The sequence below is a fragment of the Phytophthora ramorum genome (genome assembly GCF_020800215.1).
Source record: "Phytophthora ramorum isolate Pr-102 chromosome Unknown Phyram_PR-102_s0001, whole genome shotgun sequence".
Classification (NCBI taxonomy): Eukaryota; Oomycota; class Peronosporomycetes; order Peronosporales; family Peronosporaceae; genus Phytophthora; species Phytophthora ramorum.
In genome coordinates this window covers 3,906,593-3,929,046 of record NW_027150647.1, presented here as the reverse complement: position 1 = coordinate 3,929,046, position 22,454 = coordinate 3,906,593, and the positions used below count along the sequence as shown (strand labels likewise).

The following is a 22,454-nucleotide window of genomic DNA, read 5'->3' as shown; positions in this document are numbered from 1 at the left end:
AGCTCCGCGCAACATTCGTCTTGTCGCAACGTAAGGATTCTGGTGGTGCAACGTAACTGCCTTCTTACGTTGCGACAAGACGAAGGTGCCTCGGCCAGCCAAACGCACTTTTGATACCCAACACATAGGCGGATGTCGGAGAAGGCGCCGCATGTGCTGGGCGGCACGCGCCCCAACGTGGACGAGCGGTTCCACCTCCCGGATGTGGACGAGACCAATGCGCCGTCCATCTACGCGCTGCAGGCCGAGGATGACGTGCCCGAGGTCACGACCATGGAGAGTCTGTGCATGAACTGCCACGAGGACGGCACGACCAAGCTTCTGCTCACCATGATCCCGTACTTCCGCGAGGTGATCCTCATGTCCTTCGAGTGCGAGCACTGCGGCTTCAAGAACAGCGAGGTGCAGTTTGGCGGCAAGGTGCAGGAGAAGGGCGCCAAGATCGAGCTGGATGTGACGGACGCCGAGGACCTGAACCGCCAACTCATCAAGGCCGACGCGGGCGTCGTGTACTTCCCGGCGCTCGACTTTGAGATCCCGCGCGAGACGCAGCGCGGCAGCATCAACACCATCGAAGGTGTGCTCCAGAAGGCCATCGAGGACCTGCGTGAGAACCAGGACCACCGCCGAGAGATCGACCCCGAGACCACCGAGAAGATCGACGAGTTTATCGCCAAGCTCGCCTTGATGTCGGCCGGCATCACGCTGCCCTTCAAGATCGTGCTGGACGACCCTTGTACGTTAGGGTGATGGTTTGTGGTGGCTTATGGGAGACTGATAAAGTTGTGGTTTTGCTACTTGGATTTTTACAGCTGGTAACTCGCACATTGAGAACCCGCACGCACCTGCCGCCGACCCCAAGACGAAGGTCACACACTACTACCGCTCGGAGCAGCAGGACCTAATCTGCGGACTGCAGCCCGATATGTCCCACGACACGCCCTCGCAGGCCCCGCGCGTGCTGCCGCACCGTAACGAAGGCCTGGACAAGTTCGTGGAGGAGGCCAACATCGCGAAGAAGGAGGTGATCCAGATCCCTGCAAACTGTTTCGCTTGCCAGGCTCCGGGATTTTCGTGCATGTGCATGACGGACATTCCCCACTTCAAGGAAGTGATCATCATGTCGTTCAACTGCGAGGCCTGTGGCTTCAAGACCAACGAGGTGAAGGCCGGTGGCGCAATCCCGCCTCAGGGTGAACGCATGACGCTTAAGGTGGATGTGAGCAATGACCCTCACGTGTTGGATCGCGATATCCTCAAGTCCGACTCGGCTTGTGTGAACATCCCGGAGATTGAGCTGGAGATGGCACACGGGTCGCTGGGTGGACTGTACACGACTGTGGAGGGTCTGCTTGACAAGGTTCGCCAGAACATTGAGGAGGGCAACCCGTTCGCTGTTGGTGACAGTGACGGTGGTCGTTCGCTGCTGAACGCCTGGCTGGCGCGCCTTGATGCACTGAAGCGTGGCGCCGAACCCTTCACGCTCATCCTGGAGGACCCGCTGGCCAACAGCTTCATCTACTCGCCGTTTGGCACTGCCGATGACGATCCTTACATGACTGCGGAGAAGTTCACGCGCACGGAGTTCGAGGACGATGTGCTGGGTATTACAGACATGAAGGTGGACAACTACTCGGCTGATGTGCAGTCGTCTGGCCTGGGCAGCATTGCCGAGGACGAGGGCAAACCGGCCGAGCCGATCCGTAGTGACAAGGAGACCATGGGAGGCGGCCGTGCTATTGACCCGTCCAAATACCACCCGAACCCGACTGCAGTGATGGAGGTGCGACAGCAGCAACAGCAGCAGGAAGAGGAACAGCAGTAGGATGAGGCTGCAATGGCGGGTGTAAAACAACCATGCGGGGAGAGCTCGGTGTCTTGTGACGCGCAGCCGCCATTGCGAATACAAGTTCCCTCTACAGAATAGAAGACTCCTATTGCACTTTACCAGTTGTTGTTGTCAACGTGTACCCTAGGTGTTCAAGTTGGGCGTGAACTGCTTGGGTGGATTTTGTGGCTACCGCCACCATCGCCAGGTTGCTCTGCGCACGGCGGAATTGATCTTTCCTGGATGGAGATAACGGGGTTTCTCGGATTTCGGCTGTGCTCGGACTTGGTAACCTCATCATTCCAGCGAGCGAGCGCTTGAAGTACGTCTCCGCTTCCTGCGCACTAGCGAGTTAATCCAAAGGTGAATATTTCGTGAATGTATGCCTGTTGTGCTAGCATACCTTGAAGTCGCCAGCCAAGAAGCAACATTTGCCCAACGCATCGGTGCACACTACAGTGTGGTCGTCTGTGACTCCAAACAGGTTCTCGGCGTGAAGTAAGCACTGAGTGTACAGCTTACGCGCTTCTTGCACTCGCTTCTAAAAAATACAATAACAAAGCAAGATAAACATTACTTGGCCGACAATGTTCAAAAAGCTATAGACTTTACCTACCTGACCAAGAAGAACTGCAGCCAAGCGTATAGTCAAATGAAATAGCTTCGCGTTGTAGCCACCTCCATATCGCTCAGTCAATAAACGTAAGAGAGCCCTCAAGTGTGTCTCAGTAGCTTCCAGCTTCCCTGCCTGCTCGTACGCGATTGCTAGGTTTTCCAGTGCAATTAACGTCTCTTGGTCTGCCTCTCCTTTCAAACTGGAAGAAGGCATAGTCCATGAGTAAGAAAAACAAATGTGAAGTTGCGAAAGCTCACGAAGAGATAACACGAACCCAGTGATCGTGTTGCACGCCTCCATGAAACAATCAATGGCTTGGTCATAGCTCTCGCGCAGTAGAAGCAATTCGCCGAACACGCTGACCCATCGAGCCGTCTCCAGGTGGGTGCGACTGTGTGTCGCCTCGCACAGCGTGAGACCGTGATCAGCCATGGCGAAGGCATCAGCTACTTTCTTGCAGTCTCTAGCCCACAGTAGATTGACTGTCAGACCTCTGCCCGCTAACGTACCATCTTACAGAGATAACTCACATGTATAGGTTCACGAGTTTGCTGAATGTCGCCAAAAGTCCGGGGTGGTTATCGCCAAAGCACTTCCGCTTGAAATGAAGTGCCTGGAGCTCTAACCGAATACTTGGATTTAATTCTTCCGCGAGAGCGCGCTCAAACTCTTTGTGCGTGGTGTCATTAGCAATAAGTTGTTGCCGATACTCTGTCAACTCTGTGCAGCAACATATCGTACCGATTTGTACAATGAGAAAAACAAACATCGTACAGGTTTTTCGTTTGAAGAGCACCAACCTTCAGCACTAAAACCTAGCGGTTTCCAATCTTTCAGCAATCGGACGTGATCTTTGCGGGCTAGCGAGACTGCTACGTTCAGTGGGGTCTCGCCTCCGTTGTTTTGTCGTCGAACATCAGCACCACCTTCCAGCACCAACGTGACACACCGCAGGTCTCCCCACCCAGCCGCCAAATGCAGAGGTGTATTTCCAAGCTGCGACGGACAAGAGTCAAAGTGAGCATGAAGTAGTTGTTGAATTATTTGTTTCGCATCTTACCCAGTCTTGTAGGTCCACGTCTGCACCTCGAGCAACGAGAAGCTCCACCAAGGAACTGTGACCGTACCTGCAAGCGAAGTGCAACGGACTCCAGCGTGTTCGCTGGGATCAATGCAAAGAGGATTAGATATTAAGACACAACAAGCGAATGCAGCGTCAAATTTCGTTTGCGTACAAATTCCTGGACATCAATAGAGGCAACAGCGTTACGATCCAGAAGTGAGCGAACACGCTCCACTCTGCCGAATTGCGACGCATACCAAATCGTCCAAATGTTGCTAGCCGAGTCTCGTTCCATCTTCTGGATGGGCGATTGCATGCTTTTCATGCTGGAGGGATCCGCCATCCTGAAGGGTGTTTGAAAGTGGTAGCGAAAATGTTGATCACCTCGGTCTCGAGCGAGTTATTTTTTGCAAGTTTTGTGCGGTGGTCGTTTCAATTATCATTTTGGGGTCCCCGCCTTCAAGCGTTTTGCCTTGTGTGTTGAGAATCGACATGGAACGCTAGCTCTGTCGAGTGCATCTACGAGAAGCAGCAGAGGCCGTGCTCTAAACACGCCAGCATCAAGATGACAAGCGAGTTTTCCGACATCTCAGGCGTACGTGCCACCACTTAGTGATATCGGTTGGTATTTTCTCGAAAGCTTACGTGACTGCGTTTGGCAGAACACCCCCTTGAAGAATAATGAAAAACAACCGAAGAAGCGTACTGGACTAGCTGGGCGAATGAGGCTACTACCGCTAGCAGAGACTTCTACCCAGGGGGCGTATGAAATGTTTTCGAGTAATAACGCTGCCAATGGCATTAGTGGGAGTAAAAGCGGGCTCGTCACGCAGAAACTAAAGAAGATCACGCACAAGCGCGAACTAATGGAGGCTGTGCGTAAGACCAGCACACCTATCATGTTACCTGGGCGAGATTCGCCACTAACCAGCTCAAACCGAAGTTTGCACGAGGGGAACGGAAACAGTGCAGCACCAGAGACCGATTCAAGTCAGCGCGACATAGAGTGTCTGGAAGATGGCGTTCATCTAAACGCTAGGAAATTTAACGAACTCAAACTGATGGTGGATCGAAGGCAGCGCGAGCTACACGGGTTATTGGTACGTCACGATGCAGAGAAGTGGGTATAAAGTTATGGTGTATCTCGACAAACACTAATCTCTTGTTGTTGTATTTCGAAGGATGAACTACGCGTTCTGCAATTGGAAAACGACGCTCTTAGCCGTATGCAGAAGCAGGATACCCCCGTATCCAAGAAGAATATACAAATCAAGCAGCTGATCGCACAGTGCACAAGTAGCATGGAGGAGCAAATGCACTTGCGGCGGCAGCTCGAGCACATGATTCGGCGATTACAAACCACGCAACTGCGCGTGGATGCACAACTAACTGGTATGGCTGCGGCAGTCGACACTAGTGAGCGCGAAGTCGAAGAAGTGAAAATGCTTTGCAGACAGCTCGAGGTCGGTAAGAGCCGCGCCGTTCAATTCTTGCAAGAGGTTCAATTACAACTCCAGGTGGAACGCAAGGCGCGAGCACGAGAGCTTGGAGACCACGAGGTTCGTGCTCGAAATTCGCAGAAAATGGAGTCGTGGCGATTGCAAAGGGCCCAAGAGCGTGCCGAAATGGTTGCTGAAATGCGTGGAGACTTGTCAGCTGAGGAAGAAGCTCGGCTAATGCGCTGCATCGAGAACCGTGAACGTGCCAACGAGGCACTACACGCTGCAAATCTAGTCAAGTCGCAGAAGAACGCTGATTTTGAGGCGGTTCTTGCGGAGCTCAAGCTTGCGATGGGGGCCTCAACATTGCGTGAGGTCGTTGAAAAGATTGCTGCTCAAGCTGCTACCAGCGTTTCTCTAGATAAGGAGAAAACTCAAGCTGAGGAACGTCTCATCAGTGTCCGTCAAGAGAAAGAGGAGGCTCTGAAGGAACTCAATGAGCTGAAGGCGTCCGGTATTGGAGGCATTGAACTCAACCGCGAAGTGTACAACACGCTGGAAAGCGAAATTCAACAAGCCAAGGCTGCACTCAAGGTGAATAAATCGGCTTTCGAGCGGTTGGACGGTGTCATGTCAGCCGTTCGACAAGGTTCGTTCGGGTTGGCACGGCGGCTCCAGGCTTTTGACGACGTACTAGAAACTGGCATCGGTGATAACACCGCTGGGGCTGGAGGTGCAGCGAGCGCAACCGGAAATGGGACGGGTTCGAGCGGCATGACACCGACGAACTCTATGCTGTCATTGATGTCAGGTGGCGAGCACGCAGGGTACCTGGTCATGGCTGAGCTGAAGCTAACGAAAATCCTAGAAGTCGTTGGTCAGTCCAGTTCATCCGTGAACAGCTTCGGTGGGTATGATGGAGCTGGGGCGGACGGTAATGGGCCTGGAGACGACAACTTGCAGGGCAACAACCCTGAAGATGGTAATAATGCCCACCTTGAGTTGCTGGAAGACGGCCACGCGATGTGGTCACCAACAGCAAATAATGATCCTCGTCTTCACGAAAATAACATTCGTGTTCGACCAGCATCACGAGCTCTGCCGTCTACTGCATTAATGGCGGCTCGAATTGGATTGACTATCCCTGATGATGAACCCGATTCAGCACGCTCCGAAGTTTCTGCAGCCGCATCGGATATTGACGGACAGCAGATGAGCGTAATGGTGCCGTCGCGGGATATCCTCAAAATGAGCAGCTCTCGGCACTTCGCCGAGGTCATGCGCAAGAAAGAGGTACAGGGGCTAATTTGCTTATGTTTGGGTTTCATCTTGAGGCTCACGATAAAGTGCTCTGTGATTGATGTAGTTGGTGGAGAAGCAGAAGGTGGCAGCGGAGAAGGGCATTTCGGACGAGGAGATGATGGCCAAGCTGCGAAAGCGCAATCAGCTCGAAGCCGATGCCCGACTTGCCACTTCGCCCACCAAGCATGGTGCCGACCTTTTCTTCGCCAAGGCGAAGAATGAGGTGCTGAGCTCAGCCAAGCCAGGGCTCAACCCCAGTCAGTCTCTAGCCTTCGTCACTCAAATGAACTTTAACGATCTCTAGTCAACGCCAAGATGGAAACACAAAATTACTATTAGATCTGTATACCTTTGCGGGCTTCTGACCTCTTCCGTGGCAGCGCGAGCACTCTAACTGACGTTGCCCGTGCCACCCACTTGGTCTGGGCAACGATAATCCTCCGGCAACAGCGACCGCTGCAGTTTGTTGAAAGCAAACTGGCGCTTGCCCGTGTTCTTGAGCGCGTTCTCGATACGCACACCGTGGCTACGCATTACAGAAACCGTGGCAGGAACGCGGTGTTCCGGCAGGTCGTGATGGCGCTGCAAGATACGTACCTGCTCTAATGTCACAGACATAGCTGTACGATCCTTGGCACTCTTGCACACCGTGACACGTCCACCACCAAGCTCCCGACATAGGTCGGAAGACCGCTTCAAAATCTCAGTGCGCTTCGTCTTGACCAGACTCTGCGCAGCTTCGTTGATACATGCTTCAAGACCGCGCAGCTCCTGTGTTACTTCATCTTGCGTGAGATGCAGAGGTGATGCGATTGTTGAGTCCGTTGACATGGCCTTGTAGCGCTGCGAGCCGGTACGACCACGGCTGGAGGATGATAAACCACTCAAGCCGCTGGCAGGCATAGCTACCACAAGTCGACGGTACTTCTCGCAAAACGTCTTCAGAGGCTTTAGACTGCGGAAGTTGATGATATCCTGCAGCTCCGTCTTCGCACGTTCCGTGTTATTGGCAATCGTCTGCATTTCATTGATACCCTGCGAGAACAGCACAGGCGTCACATGAATCTCACCGCCAGCAGCCAGCCGCTCGGGCAGCTCCACTTCGCTGGTGGCGACTTGCACTGTCACGATGTACTTGATGTGAGATCGCTTCGCACCCGTCTTGTTCGAGACAGTGACCTTCACAACGCCGGCCTCGTCAGCCACATCTTTGCGGCGTGACATGCGGAACGAGAAACGGTTCATGGGCTTATCACGAACATCTTGAATCACAAACGCCACACAGCTCAAATGTTCCACCGAGCCCGCCATGTCTTCCAACATGCCGATTTCCTTGCCGTGTGTGGACAACAGTGACTCAACCTGGAAAAGGAAACCCAGGCTGGAGAACTGGCGCAGCATATCTTCGCCACGAACGACGTCCGGGTTCTGAATTGCAACCTCCACTTTTCGCACGAAGCTACATGTGAGCGACGCCATCGCTTGGGCAAACGCGCAGTCCATACGCAGCTGCAAGTCCCACTTGAGATCGTCGTATTCACGAACTTCCTCAGGCCACTTAGACAGGTCAAGGTCGGCTTCTGCGATCTTGGCCTCCATTTTTTTGCGTCTGTTCTGGTAGGACAGAATGCCGCCCTTATTGAATTTGTATACGTGTGCTGCTGGTGCGCCAACAGTCGTGAAGTCGTACGCAGATACCTCCTTCGATGACCGTCTTCTCTCGTCATTGATGAACGCATTTGTAGGTCCAATCAATAGGTCCTGAATGTGCATATTAATCGGCACGAATCGCAAATCCGACGACTTCTTCTCCACGCTGGCCTTGAAGTAGTTCTTGTGTTTGTCACGGTTCACCAGGTACTGGATGTTTCTGCGGAGCATGGTCACATACTCCTTGCGGCGTCGTACACGATCCTCGAGCCACTCGCGAGCCAAAGAAGAGTCCGTATCGTCCTGAATTTGACCGATCAGTGTGCCGTAGAAGCCCATGTTCTGTTTGCCCTTCTTTTGGTTGAGGAAACTGTGAAGGTCCTCGCGCGCGCGGTCGGCCTGCTCCTGACGCTCAGCTGCAATCAACTCAATCAGCTGGCGCGGAATCGCGTTGGAATAGACGCTTTCCTGCAGATCTTCCACTACAAGGCCGCCGCCGCCATCCTCCGTATCGTACTGGAAGAATCGGATGATGTTGCCGATATTCTTGTGAGATGAAGTCTCGTCGCGGTTCGAAATGTCGCCAGGCATCATGACTGTTTGCACGCTCAGCTCGGCGTTCTTAGCGTTGCCCATCAAGATGGTGTTGATTTCACTCTGCAAAGACGGGAACTCCTCCAAGATCGCGCACGTGTGATCATCCGATGGGTGGATGTTCAAGGAGTGGCCACTAGCTGCTGCGTCTAGTACAGCCTGCGACGATGTCACAAACTCTAGCACAGGGTGGAACATAGTCATCTGGAACGATAGCTGCGGGTTCGAGGACGTGTCTTGACTGCGTGAGCTGGAGCTTGAACGATCCAAATAATTCGTCGACGTATCACGCTTTCCTAGCGTACTAGCGTGCACCATGAAGCGCAATAACGTATTGGAAGCAGGGCCGATCACGGGCACCTCAAGCACGGCAACGAATGGGAAAATGGCGTGGGTTGAACCTGTTGTCAACACAGACTCGGTTTCGCCCACTACACCGACCGGCTCAGTGGTTCCCACGCATTTCCAGGCAGTTGCGTTTGAGATGTTGTGCAGTGAGTTGCTGGAGGTGATCGTCTCTTTGGACGAGTAAAAATCAAGCGACACAAAGCAGGCGCGATCAAAGGTGGCCGGCAATTTGAGGCGCACAATGATGCGCAAACGACTGCCAGGCTCATCGTTGTTCAGCATCGACTCGCCCATACTTAAGCGATCACGCAGCAGCTTGGAGTACGGCATGTGACTTGACGAGCCAGACGACCGTGGTGTATAGTTGAATACATCCTCCTTGGAAGACTGATCGACCGAAGGCGCCTCATCCTGCCGGAAGTTTTCCGTGCTTGGGTTCCACTGTAAGAAGAGCAACAGCAACGGTGGCAAGCTGTGAGGCAGCCACACGATGAAGATGTACCACACCACGTCCGAAAGTTGGTTGTCCTCGCCCTTGTGAGACACATACTGCGCGATGTAGATGACCTGCGCTGAGACGTAGAGCACACATGTTGTGGCGATAATAGCGTAGAAGATCGTGAGAGACTTGCGAATACGGGCATCTGACGGGTCTTCGTTCAGCATAAGCGTCCGTCCACGGCTCATGACCATACAGCCGAGCACCATCAGCATGAGCGTGTAGACAATGAAGCCTGTGCCAAAAGCCAAGTAGAATGCCTCCATATCGCAGTCTTCAATGGCAGATCGAACAATTTTTCCCTCGGCAGCAATCGACAGCGCGCACTCATCCTCCGACGAACACGACGTCGACTTGACGTCGTACACACACTCCAGTTTCTCTTCCGCCATCACCGACACCACAACAATGAAGGCCAGCACGCACAAATTAATCAATACGTACGCTAGCACGACTGGTGACGTGAAGCTAAGCTTCTTGAAGCACTTGAACGACAGCACAGTTGCCCAGTGAAAGCATAGCGACAGAATCATCGCGGTATTGAAGAAGTATTGCGCTGTGTACCAGTGAACATACGCCTTGGAAGGCTGGATGACCCACACGAGGTATCCACCGGTAGCCGCAGCGAATGAAAACAGTGCCGAAATCGCCACCAAATCTGTCCAGAGCGTATTCACTGTCAATGGCAAGCCGTGCCACCGGATAATCACTAGTGAGAACAGGAAACAGGCGCCATACACCACCACCGTCACGATATCCAGCGGAGCAGCTTTGAGTGAGCGGCTCGCGTCGTCCAATGCATAGAACTTGATAGGTGAGTTATCGACGGCAGAAGCGAGACCTTGATACGCCGAGAGGTACACCTTGTCAATTGCCACCGAGTTGTTGGCAGGGTTCTGGAACGTCCCGAATGTAATGTTCACTGTGTCACCGTTCTGGATGCTGCCTGTGAACGAGTCTGGAATCGTAAACGAAACATTGGAAGCGCCAACATAGAGCCCCAGAGCCACTGACGCTGAACTTTCCGAGTCGGGCAGCAGCATTGACGCTGTCGTCACATTGGCAATCAAGTTTCCAAACTGCTCCTCGTTGTCGCTTGCCACACGCAGCAAGAAGAACGCACCTGCACTGAGCACAGCACCGCTCGTAACACTAAGCGTCACCGGCGTCGAGCTCATAATAACGGCGTCATCTGCTTCCATCGCCGTGTTTGTGAACATGCCGACCAGTTCGTACGAATCGGACGTCAGGTCCAGCTCAAAGGCCTGTTGCGTACTAGAAGACGTCGATCCTGTGTCGCTGCTGGAGGACGAGAGACAACCCGTTCCCTCGAACTTTATGGCCAGCGTCGTGGACTCTGTAAACGTGCCAGGACCCAGTCTTGTTGTCACGTGGTCCACCACAAAGTCGTAGCTGTTGTGCACTGACATGAGCACGGCAAGGGCGTCTGCATCCAGCGACATGATGGTTGCATTCCCGTCCCGCGAGCAGTCCACGGCCGTCTCTGTGGTGCCTGCAAAACAGTCGGAGGCCTCGCCTTCCAGCACCCACAGCGTGGGCGTGTTGAGCGTGATCTCGCACGAGAAATTACACGACGACGCGGCCACAGACGCGGCCGTGAGGTCGAACGTCTCGAGCATCTGCGGGAAGTTGTACGTGGACGTGGCCACGAGCGAGCAGTTGGCGCACGTCCCGTTGAGCGACGACTGCACCGTGAGGCTGGCCACGTCCGACAGGTCGCTGCCTTCGTCCACGTTCTGCAGGTCCGACGTGCGGCAGTCCCTGACGCAGTCCACGGGGTCCGTGTACAGCGTCCCGCTCGTGTCCGTCGAGTAGAGGCACTTGTTGGACTCGCACTTGTAGGCCAGCGAGGCCGGGAAGTCGTCCATGGCCGCATCCACCTGCGAGAGAAGCAGCGCCGCCGCCATTAGCAGCGCCGTCTTGAGTCGTGCAGAGCCGCCCGGGGACATTTTGGCATTCCCCGCCCTTAACGCGTCGCTGTGCGTCGCCAGCTTGGAAATCGGCTGCGATGTCGTTCCTGGCTGCTGGGTACGATGGAGGCGGCGAGCGTCTCCACTGTGTCGATGTGCCACTAGCAGAGCGATATCACGCGCGCGGCGGGTCGACCTCTCGCTAATGCGGGCGTTTCTCTCCGTCTTTCCTCTCTCCCGACAAGAGCCAGTGGATGGCACTTGAAAAATGTATGCATAGGGATGTGGCTACGATCGGGCGCTGCTTGGAATGCCCAAAATTTGCTCTAAATGGGAGCTTCACGGTACTGCTATTTGGAGAAACGTACACTGCGGCTGTCATGCCTTACCTTGGTAATGCGCATGTGGTGCCCGTGCGACTGTCGACTTGCGGCCGCCCGGCTAATGACGACGGCGTCGCTGCCGCTCGATCCACTCGATTCATGCCAAGCCGTGCAAAATGAGACCTGCCTTCGGGACGTATGGGTCAAGGGCAACTATAGGAACAACGGATACGCTCGCGACTCGTAACTTATCTTACGAGTCGTAAGATACCCTCTCGGTACTTTGCCGGTTACTCTCTGTCCGCAGCAGAGCTCTTAATTTGAAAGCACACAAGCATCCACGGCGACTTGCTTGCTGCGATGTGGTGCTCGAGATCAATTGCTCTAGTAGGTAGGGACGTAGGCAGCCCTTGGTGCATCCATAACGACCTTCAAAGAAAACTTTTCAGCACAGCGACGACGGGCTCACTTGCAGCCTGCAAATGGTAGTGCATGAAATGGAAAACGCAGGGTGGGCACACCTCGCTGGACACTATCGTTCGTGAGCAATGCTATCGGTGTACAGTGTTGGATAGTGCTGTCGGCGCGTCGACTCAATGGCTGCACGGATCACCGCAGGATCACTTCAAGTATCCGAACTTGGGATTCCCATCGATGCAGTGCTTGGAAGTCCCAAGTTGGGACCCAAATATTGCATTGCGGCTGGATTTGCAGGCCGCCCCAACAGAAGCTACGCGGCTTGCGCTCAGCTGTCATAGTTCGCTCACGGCGTGGGCCACGCCGCGAAACACAAGGATGCTGTGCAGATGCACCTTTAGACACCGGGTAGATCATCATTCAGTTGGCTTTCCATCTGGGTGGCGATACAGCTCAGCCTATCTGAATGTCCAATGCTCGGACATCTACCAACTGAAAGCAACAGTATCTGGTTGAATGGGCCTGCGCTGTTCAGTCACGTCCCCAGCGCCGCTGTGGGAGTTGCTGCCGTATGCATTCGCTGCACGAGTCCAGCGTGCACTTTTGAAATATTACTGGAGTTTTTTAATTTTGTCGATTTTTTGCTCCGACCAATTTTGAAATGGTCACAACTACGAGTGGGCAACAGAATGATGGTCTGTTTGCGTCAGCGAGTCACTCCTCCGAATGAGTGACCTCCCCGACACCGCCAGAACAGCACATCACAATTGAAACGACAGAGCAATGGTGAGCAGTGTTTCGCCTGGCCCATGCATGGCCTGAGTCTGTATCTCACCCGTGCTTCTCTCCTGTAGGCGTCCGTGTTCCTCGGCGACCTCAACGACTACATCCAGCCGTCGCAGGCGTGCGTGAACCCGCTGTTCACGTCGGACTCGGCCCAGCCGGATGCGCAGCCCAATGGCCTGGCCAAGATCACGCTGCAGACAGAACTCTCGGCCGAGGACTTAGTCGTGCCGCTGCCCTTGAAGCCCAACATCATCCGCACATCGACGCAGGAGAAGGCCACCATCTCGCTGGACGACTGCCTCGCGTGTAGCGGCTGCGTCACGTCGGCCGAGACCGTCCTCATCTCCCAGCAGAGCTACCAGGAGATGATGGACGTGCTGGCCGCCAAGAAGCACAAGTGCGTGGTGGTGACGCTCTCGCCACAGTCGCGGGCGTCACTGGCCGCGCACTTTGAGATGTCCGTGGTCGTGGTGCACCGCAAGCTCGTGACGCTCTTCCGCAACCTCGGCGTTCACCTCGTGATCGACTCCACCTGCAGCGGAGACTTTACGCTGATCGAGTCACGTGCAGAGTTCCTGCACAGATACCGCAACCAGCAAAAGACGATCTGGGCGCGACCGCCCTCGTCGGTGGCTGTCTCGTCCGCCAAGACAGAGTACTTGGAGCCCGACACGACTGCCAACCCGCTGCAGGACCCTCTGCGAGCGATGCCTATGCTGGCCTCATCCTGCCCTGGATGGATTTGCTATGCCGAGAAGTCGCAGCCGAACGCTATTCCGTTCATTGACACAACCAAATCCCCACAGCAGATTGCAGGCTCGATCATCAAGCGCTTCGTGAGTGGCGAGCACGGCGTAGCGCCGAATGAAGTCTACCACGTTGCGGTGATGCCGTGCTTCGACAAGAAGCTGGAGGCGTCACGAAAGGACTTCCAGGACCCCGAAGATGCAACCAAGGACGTGGACTGTGTACTCGCCACCACTGAGATCATCGAGTTGATCGACTCGCTGAACATTGACTTTGCAACACTTGAGCTCGCATCACTTTCGTCAGAAGAGGCTCTGCTGAGTGGTGTATCAGAAGACGGCTTAAGCGTATTGGGTAGCAGCTTGAGCGCTAGCTCGGGTGGTCAGCTTGAGCACATTTTCAGATTCGCTGCCAAGGAGCTCTTCAACGTGGAAGTGAACGGCCCGTTGGAGTACGTTGCTGGTCGCAACCCTGACTTCCGCGAGGTATCCTTGGTGGTCGAAGGGAAGGAGGTGCTGAAGTTCGCTGTCGCCTATGGTTTCCGCAACATTCAGTCGATCATGACGAAAATCCGACGGAATAGGTGCCCCTACCACTACGTCGAGATCATGGCATGTCCGAGCGGTTGCTTGAACGGAGGTGGACAGATTAAGCCGAAGTCTACGCTGCTGGCATCGGAATTGCTTGACAATGTCACGAGCCGATTCCAGGAATTGCAAGTGCGAGATCCCGTTGCCAACCCTGCTGTGAAGTACGTGTACGAAAAGTACCTGGGCGGGGTTCCGTTCTCTGAGGCAGCGCGCAGAGTGCTGCACACACAATACCACGCTGTTCCGAAGCTGGAGCAGTCGAATCCGTTAGGCATCAAGTGGTGATCAGCGTTGTAGAACAATCAGTGTATGGATAAGCTTAGACTGAATCGAGCCTGGGCACTTTTGCACCCCCGTCGTCAAATTCTTGTTTTTGTTGTTGTTGTTGTTATCGACAGTTTATCGCTGTTTGCCTGCCACGAGCTGCTCCGTTCGTGGTGCTCTCCATCATTACACATACAATTCTTCAGGTTTGGGACGTTTATAAGTCCTTCCGAGAAGCCTGTGCAGTGATGGCCACGGTCTCCTTGGCCTGGTGACCCACATGCACGGGGCAAAGCACGTTGGACTCGTCGGCATGGTGCTGTCCATCCTTCACCCCCCACAGGTTTTCGTGGATGCAGAAATCCCGAAGACTGTGGCGAACAGCGCGCACCTTGGCAACTACCCACGCAGACATGGAGCTCTCGTCGAAGGTAGCGTCCTGCGGCTGGAAGTTCTCCACCTCACCCAAAAAGGCCTCGCGCCAGACGTTGGACTCCTTCTTGGCTTCAACCTCTTCGTCGTCCATCCACTGTTGGCTGTGCAGCACCATGCAGCCCATAATGACAGGCAGGTACCACAGCGACGTCAAGAAGACCTTTTGCGCCGTAGCATTGCTGGGATTGGCATAGAACTTGTGCGCCAGGTAGATAGCGTACGCGTTCACGACCGTGCCTTCCACCGCGAACATGTAGCTCGTGGCATCCGTGAGTGCAGCCACGATCGGGATCGCGCTCATGTAGTACGAGTAGCGCAGTGCCAGTGCCGCACTGCGGGAGCCGGTGGGGTCGTTGCACGCCACCATCTTGTATCCACCACGGCCGTAGTCCTTGCGCGACCGCCAGCTCAACGCGAAGAAGTGCGGCATCTGCCAGCAGTACATCAGGTACGCGTGCAGAGCAGCTTCCGGCGCGAGTATCGTGCCGGTCGCAGCAGCCCAGCCCATCAGAGGCGGGATGGCGCCGACCACGGAGCCCACCCACGTGTTCAACTCGCTCTTCATTTTCATGGGCGTGTAGACCAGCGCGTAGAGTCCAATGTTGACAGCGCCCAGCGACGCCACCAGCGGACTGCATCCGGCCGCCAAGATGGCCGTACTGGCCGTAGCCGTGGCAGCCCCGAACGCCAGCGCGTGCGGCCGCGTGATGCGTCCCGAGGGTAGCGGGCGTCGATGCGTGCGCTGCATCTTGGCGTCCAGCTCCACCTCCCAGCACTGATTAAACGTGTTGGCCGACGCCGCAGCGAGCGACGTGCCCACAGTTGCAGCGGCAAAGGTTCCCCAGGAGATGGGGCCGCCGGCCATGAGGAAGCCCGCGCCCGTGGTCATGACCACCAGCGCGCTGAGACGCGCCTTGCTCAGTTGGCTGTAGATCTCGAGTCGCTCCTTAAGCGTCATGGTCGTGGTCACGTCGGCTGCGTCGATGGCTGCGGTGGCCGCCGCCTTGGCGCTTGTAACTGTGGCCACTTCGGCCGTCGGGCGCGTGGACAGCACGCGGATTACATGCGGAGGCACGCGGAAGGCCGAGCGCCGGCAGTGTGAAGCGACCAGCAGCGCGGCGCGTGCGCGCGGAGCGGAGACGAGCGAGAGCATGGAGACGACGTCGAAAGGCAGGAACAGTGACCCACCGCCACCTCCGAGACCTCTTCGATTCTGAGCCGAGTTGTTTGCACTCCCGAGGCAAGTGACCCTCTCGGTGCGTTTCTATGAGATTTGGTGGTGCAGCCCTTGATTGTAGGGCCACGACGAGTTGCGTACGACCACACCAAGTAGAATGTACCCTGTTGCTGGTACAGCGTCGGTTGAAGTGACGCGGGTCAAAAGACGCGTATCCATTGCTGCGTTGGCACTGCGTATGCTTTGCCAGACGAATAGCATGAAGACCTTGGTTTATCGTATCCAGGAATGGAGGAGTGTGGTGTACCTTTGGTATAGCAGTCTGGATGAGAACCACCGCCGGCATTCACCAGTCGCAGTAGAGTTGGGCACGGTCATTTGTTGAAGAGCTGTAGACGAATGGGTGAAGCACCAGCTGAGATCTCCTTCTCGTTCAATGGAAACACACAAGTGCTGGTCTTTTGCTGCTGCTTGGGCTGCGGTTTCAACGTGGCGCCGTTACGGGGCGATAATTTATTATGGGCATCCAAGTCGAGAGCATCTACTCTGCTGGGTATGCAACCGGGCTTGCAGTGAAGAACGACGTTGTGGTGATTGGTTCGGGGGTGCATCTAGTGGCGAGAAATGTCTGAAAATGTGCAAGTCGCAGTGCGGGTCCGCCCGTTCAACGAGCGAGAGAAGTCGATGGAGAGCACGTCGTGCATCCGTACGTCGGCGCTGTCCTGGTATATCGAAGGGCGTAGCTAACTGTTGCTGCTAGGTATGGTGAAGGAGACGCAGCAAACCATCATCACAGACCCAGAAACAAATGTGGAAAAGGTCTTCACGTTCGATTACAGGTGAGCAACACGATTGGCGGGCAATCTCAGCGCATACTGGCAAATTTGCTCACATCCGACATTTTACTCCACGCCACAGCTATAATAGTTTTGCTCCACCGTCCGAGCCTGAGCATGCTTCTCAACAGACTGTGTGGGAAGATATCGGTGTCAAGGTATGTACGAAGGTGAAGATTTGTGAATTTTAATACCTATAAGTCAAGTGACAGTGCTCCGCACTCAGGTCCTCGAACACGCGTGGAATGGCTTCAACGTCAGCTTGTTTGCCTACGGCCAAACAGGTACGCAAAAAAATATTTGTTTTTCCCTGGAGGCTAATGTATTTGTTCCCTCCTATCATTGCAGGCGCCGGAAAGTCTTTTTCGATGGTAGGTTATGGAAGTGACAAAGGCATCATACCCAAGGCATCGGAGGTGATTTTTCAGCGCATCGACGAGAACGCTACAGGTGTGACCTTCAAAGTTGAGGCCAGTATGATGGAGATTTACAACGAGCGTGTGAAAGGTAAGGAGTCATGACGTGTTCTCATGCGTCCGGCTTAGCTAACTTAGCTTCTGTCAGACTTGTTCAATCCATCCTCGGATAATTTGAAGGTCCGTGACCACCCCAGTCAGGGACCCTATGCTGAAGGGCTCACTCGAAGTGCCGTTTCTTCGTACTCGGAAATCGACAGGGTGCGCGCGGATATCCTACATCGTTTCGACGTGCAAATTATGAATGTCGGACTAATGATCGCTTCACTTCACAGTTGATGAATGCTGGTATTCTGGCCCGAACAACAGCATCTACAAACATGAATGCCACAAGCTCGCGTGCACACACAATATTTCAAATAATTGTCACGCAGTCAGAACTCAATCTATCAACCGGAAAGCTTATGGACAAAGTGAGCCGAATAAACCTCATCGATCTTGCAGGAAGTGAGCGAGCCGCAAGCACCGGAGCGACGGGATCTCGATTAAAAGAAGGTGCTGCCATCAACCAGGTAAGACCATTGCTACTATTAACCTTGGACCGTATCCAGTGAGCTTACAGTGTAACCTGAAGTCTCTATCCGCATTAGGCAACTGTATTTCCGCACTAGCAGATCTTGCGAACGGAAAGAAGGTGTTAGTCCCGTATCGGAACTCCAAACTCGTACGTATTCACAATGTACCTGGAGTGAGTCAGTTTGCACTGACAGCTTTATGTAGACTCATCTTCTCAAGGATTCACTGGGTGGTAACTCAAAAACAATCATGATCGCTGCGTTGAGTCCTGCAAGCGTTAACTACTCGGTACGAATACTAATGTACTATGCAGCAAACGGTGTTGTCTAACGGAGTGCTTGGAATCAGGAAACTCTTGGAACGCTAAGATATGCCGATCGGGCCAAGCAAATCAAAAACAAAGCCATTGTGAACGAAGATCCCAATCAAATTCTCATCCGACAACTGAAAGACGAGCTAGAAATGCTTCGGAAGTCGATGATAGAAAACATGAATGCTCGCCCACCGTCTAGAGGAGTAAGTAATGGTGGCGGTAGTGAAGGTGGCGATTTCGGTGATACGGGAACTCCACGGATAAATACTGCTCGAGAGCGGGAGCTAGCTACTATTCGAGAGCAGCTGGAAGAGAATCAGCGTTTGCTCCAAGAAAGCGAGGTATGTAGTGCGTTCGTGTTGTTGTTTTTAAGTTTGTTCACTAACATCTTGGCTACGTGCAGAAAACGTGGAATGAGCGGCTAAAGGAAACAGAAGAGCTTGCTAGAAAACGGGAAGAGCAGCTGAAGGTCCTTGGTCTTGTAAGCAATTCAAATGAGCTAAAGGAAAAGGCGATGACGAATCCTCATCTCCTCAACCTGAATGAAGACCAGCAGATGTCCGAAAAACTCGTCTACTTTGTCAACACTGGTACCAACAAAGTTGGTCGCATTGACGCAAATGAAGAACAAAATATTGTCGTTGGAGGCCTTGGTATTTTGAAGGAGCACTGCTTAATCTCACGACGAGAGCAAACGAATGTGGTTCAAGTGAACAACGAGGATGGCGAGAAGGTTGAAGCACAAACAAAACACTCCTCGCTTTTCGCCGCTGCTTGCCGTGGGGCGAAAGTTTTCATAAACGCAGAGCCTCTAAAAGAAGGGGAAGAAGTGGAACTCCATCACTGCGATCGGCTAATCCTTGGTAACTCGAATGTTTTCCGTGTAGTTATTCCCTCCGCTCGGCCGGAAAATCCTACTGCGGAAGAACTTGCACATGAATCGCGGTTTGATTGGCAGTGCGCGATGAAAGAGCTCAACAGCAAGCAAGTCAGAGCCACGCAAGAAGCTGAGGCGATTGCTGAAAAGGACAAGCGTGAAATGGATGCACGAATGAAGAAAATGGAAGAGATGATGGAAACAGAACAGAAACTCGCTGAGGAGAAGCTGGGCAAGCAAAGAGAAGAGTGGGAACAACACGTCCGTTCCTTGAATGAACAAATGAAAGTTAAGGAGCTTGAAATCAAGAATCAGATGCAAACCGAAGGTGATAATGACAAGAAGAAGTTGGCTGAGCAATTAGCGCAACAAGAGTCCAAACTAGCTGAAGAGCTCGTTAAAGCGGAGATTTTGTTCGAGAAAAAGCAGCAGGAGCTGGTTGGAAGGCAAAAAGAGCTTGAGGTGTCACTGCAAAAGCAGATGAGAGAAGCCAAGGTGCTTGGGTCGCAGAAAGAAAGGGAGCGAGTCGAGCGGGCGAAATTTGACGACCAGTTACTGCAATCAATTCCTCTTGTAAACGAAGCAAACTCTATTGCTGACGAGCTACAGAAAGAAACGTTGTTCACGCTGCGACTCATTACCTGCGGACCCGCGCTTGTAGCTCTCTCACAAACGAATGAGACTCTCGAAGATGAAGAACTCGCGGTCAGTACAGGGATCGGAGCCGAATTAAAAGTGGAGGTGAACTTCCAGGAGGCAGGCACTTTTCGAAGCGTGATGTGGGACATCGAGCTATTTTATGCTAATGTGTACGTGATGCGTGAAATGTACCAGACATTCATTGAACATAATCGCTTGTCGACATACGTGGACACCTGGAAAAGCACTTATGGTGAAGATTGTGACCCATTCTACGATCCTCCGCGACCCCAATTGATCGGCAAAGGTTTTGTTTTCCTTAGGAACCTCGTGTTTGGTTGCAAGATTAACGAGACGGCATCAATCTTCAATCACACCGGTGGGAATAGTGGAAACCTCAAGTGCGAGATTACACCAACCATTCTATCACACGAGTGGCAGGCGTGCCAGCATCACCTAGTAGAAACTTGTCCCGAAGATGTTGGAACACTTGCTCTTCCTACGCTTGCGGACTTCATCGGGTCCAACTTGCGGCTCAATATTTGCATTGAATCTCTCCATGGGATACCAGGGAAATTGTGCAAGGATGCTTACGTGAGTTTTACATGGAGGGAAGGGAGTGAAGGGCAACAGGATTCTGTAGAGCAGAAGTCGGAGCCAACATCTTCACCTTCAGTAGATCCTAAAGTCGATTTTCATGTTGTGCTGGAGCAGGTAATTACGCTCGAGTTGGTAGCATTTCTTCACAACTCGCCTTTGGAGTTCAGCGTTTACGGGATCGTGCCAAGCAGCAACCTGAACAAAGTGGCGTCTCATGCTGTCGATCTCAAAAGTACCTCATCGACCGCAGATTTATTAGATGGGGATGGCTCAGTGCAGTTCTACAATGCTGATGCGAACGGCCGTAACACACTACTCAGCAGAAAGAGGTCTGTGCGACGTCGCAAGGGGAAGGCACTAGATAGCCCGGATACAACCTTGCAACAAATTCAAGAACAGCTCGCTGTCCAGGAGAAAACGCTGGCGGAGAACACACTCGAACTCGAGCACAAAACGCAAGAAGTCGTCACTCTCCAGCAGTATCTCGAATATGAGCGAGCGCACAATGTCGATCTGCGTTGTGCTTTGGAAAGCCTCGAGCGGACGAATAAATTGTTGAAGGCTAAGCTCGAACAGCAAATTTTGAACGAGACGGTCGCTGCCACGACAACTGAACCTGTGCAACCGAGGCTCAGTCTACCTGCAGTTTCTACGACTAATAGTGATGAGCCTCCTGTCCCTATCCTAACGCCCAGCGGTAGCCTCAGGTATCGTCCCAGGACTGCAGCTACAAGGAGGTCTCGAACCGACATGGATCGGTCAGCCAGGGGGGTAGTTTTTGAAGATGTCGAGGCCACAACGTTGGAAGCTGCGATAGGGGATTCGGCTACGACGAAACCAGTCGAAAGACAAGAATCACTGCCTCAGGCTGCCAATTTCGACATGTTGTTGGCTAGCCAGGACAGTGTGCGTGCCGATGGGTCAATGGAGACTGCAACCATGAGCCGGGTTACGACATACCCGGCATTGGTAGAGTCTACCAGTGGGTCCCCTCCGGAAGGCTCGACCGTTCCTAAGAGAATAGCGAAACCAAGGAAGAGCGAATGCACAACCATGTGAAGCAAGAGAAGCCGCGTAGTAAATATATTAACAAGCCACGCCACGCACTCTTCCATTGAAGTGCTAGGACGGCTTACGCGCTTGGAAGCGGAAGCAACTCGTGCAACCGCAAAATTAAATTAAATAACCTACTCCGATCAGTTCGGCGCCGACGATCGGGAGTATAGGAGCCGACTTGATATCCGCGTCGGGATGAACTTGCGGAGCGAGTGCCAACTCTTGAAGTTCTTGAAGTGCGTGACCGACTTGCGGATGGAGCTTTCTCGTCCCAGCCGAAAGTCGTGCAGCGTGCCACGGTACACGCTGCCGCGTGAGAGGTCTTCCACCTTGACGTCGAAGTTGGAAAAGTGCGAGTGGGTAAGCTCCGAAGCCTGTTCGAGTGCGTCGCCCCACAACCGACTGGTCTCGTAGTCCTGCCGCTCGTACAGGTGGAGCTCCATCTCCTCGCCGTACGGGTCCTCCACATGCAGGACGCCTTCCACGCTGCGGTACGAGCTGGCCACGGCGATTTGCACCAGCGGCTGCGGTCGAACGCTCCTGGACGGACGTTGGTCGTTGCGGTAGAGCAGCAAAAACTCGTTGCGCAGCACCGCATACACCTTGGTGTACCGTTCTGACTGGCTGTCGGCCTTGCTGTCCTCGGTCCGGGCCCAGTACATCCATCCCTGGATGCGGATGTCCTGCGGCAAAGGCGACGAAATCCGCGTCGACGACACGGTCGAGGTGGAGCTGCTCAACGACAGAAACGAGTCCCGCGACTGGCGAACTTCGCGCGGTGTCGATGACGCGCAGCAAAAAGTCGCACCCCGAGGCTGCAGAGCTTCAGAGAGGCGCGGCGTGAGCGGCAGGTTGACGAAGGTCGCGCGCGAGCGACGCAGCCCCAAAGTCTCTCGGGACCCTGCCACGAAGAACTGCTGCGAGAACATTGAGTACTTGGAAGGCGGGCACTCCATTTGCCTACTCCACTCCAGCAAGAGCAGAACCAAGTTCGCCGAGTTTCGATTTTCACCAAATGACTCGGTCTCGGGCCATGGAGAGCGTGCGCTGACGGGCGCTGGTCTGCTGTTGCAGCGATCCGGAAGCCGAGAAAGGCCAGCACGCTCCCTGCCATGTGTAACTGAGGCTTTCA

The 22,454-nt window shown here is 53.8% G+C and overlaps 8 protein-coding genes across 8 annotated transcripts; 4 read left to right on the top strand and 4 right to left on the bottom strand.

The window, feature by feature from the left end:
* Positions 1-132: 132 nt before the first annotated feature.
* KRP23_955 (Zinc finger protein ZPR1) lies at positions 133-1,825 on the top strand (the record flags this gene model as incomplete). The annotated part of the gene is made up of 2 exons (XM_067894906.1): positions 133-736; positions 813-1,825. 2 exons carry the CDS (start codon positions 133-135, stop codon positions 1,823-1,825), a joined length of 1,617 nt encoding a protein of 538 aa, XP_067751522.1.
* A 397-nt stretch (positions 1,826-2,222) lies between these two features.
* Positions 2,223-3,850, bottom strand: KRP23_954 (Ankyrin repeat domain-containing protein 2A; the record flags this gene model as incomplete). Its single annotated transcript, XM_067894895.1, has 7 exons — positions 2,223-2,369; positions 2,445-2,643; positions 2,719-2,907; positions 2,975-3,164; positions 3,245-3,440; positions 3,505-3,606; positions 3,680-3,850. 7 exons carry the CDS (start codon positions 3,848-3,850, stop codon positions 2,223-2,225), a joined length of 1,194 nt encoding a protein of 397 aa, XP_067751521.1.
* Positions 3,851-4,072: 222 nt separating this feature from the next.
* KRP23_953 (uncharacterized protein) lies at positions 4,073-6,552 on the top strand (the record flags this gene model as incomplete). Its single annotated transcript, XM_067894884.1, has 4 exons — positions 4,073-4,102; positions 4,170-4,607; positions 4,689-6,239; positions 6,313-6,552. The coding sequence occupies 4 exons, from the start codon at positions 4,073-4,075 to the stop codon at positions 6,550-6,552; spliced, it is 2,259 nt and encodes a 752-aa protein (XP_067751520.1).
* Positions 6,553-6,638: 86 nt separating this feature from the next.
* KRP23_952 (Type II inositol 3,4-bisphosphate 4-phosphatase) lies at positions 6,639-11,309 on the bottom strand (the record flags this gene model as incomplete). Its single annotated transcript, XM_067894873.1, has 1 exon — positions 6,639-11,309. The coding sequence occupies one exon, from the start codon at positions 11,307-11,309 to the stop codon at positions 6,639-6,641; it is 4,671 nt and encodes a 1,556-aa protein (XP_067751519.1).
* A 1,484-nt stretch (positions 11,310-12,793) lies between these two features.
* On the top strand, positions 12,794-14,418 carry KRP23_951 (Cytosolic iron-sulfur assembly component 3; the record flags this gene model as incomplete). Its single annotated transcript, XM_067894861.1, has 2 exons — positions 12,794-12,796; positions 12,865-14,418. The coding sequence occupies 2 exons, from the start codon at positions 12,794-12,796 to the stop codon at positions 14,416-14,418; spliced, it is 1,557 nt and encodes a 518-aa protein (XP_067751518.1).
* A 196-nt stretch (positions 14,419-14,614) lies between these two features.
* KRP23_950 (Protoheme IX farnesyltransferase, mitochondrial) lies at positions 14,615-15,985 on the bottom strand (the record flags this gene model as incomplete). Its single annotated transcript, XM_067894850.1, has 1 exon — positions 14,615-15,985. The coding sequence occupies one exon, from the start codon at positions 15,983-15,985 to the stop codon at positions 14,615-14,617; it is 1,371 nt and encodes a 456-aa protein (XP_067751517.1).
* A 708-nt stretch (positions 15,986-16,693) lies between these two features.
* KRP23_949 (Kinesin-related protein 1) lies at positions 16,694-21,325 on the top strand (the record flags this gene model as incomplete). The annotated part of the gene is made up of 11 exons (XM_067894838.1): positions 16,694-16,715; positions 16,770-16,848; positions 16,928-17,003; positions 17,072-17,129; positions 17,194-17,352; positions 17,410-17,522; positions 17,597-17,833; positions 17,896-17,985; positions 18,042-18,125; positions 18,186-18,491; positions 18,554-21,325. The coding sequence occupies 11 exons, from the start codon at positions 16,694-16,696 to the stop codon at positions 21,323-21,325; spliced, it is 3,996 nt and encodes a 1,331-aa protein (XP_067751516.1).
* A 137-nt stretch (positions 21,326-21,462) lies between these two features.
* KRP23_948 (uncharacterized protein) lies at positions 21,463-22,278 on the bottom strand (the record flags this gene model as incomplete). Its single annotated transcript, XM_067894827.1, has 1 exon — positions 21,463-22,278. The coding sequence occupies one exon, from the start codon at positions 22,276-22,278 to the stop codon at positions 21,463-21,465; it is 816 nt and encodes a 271-aa protein (XP_067751515.1).
* Positions 22,279-22,454: the final 176 nt, after the last annotated feature.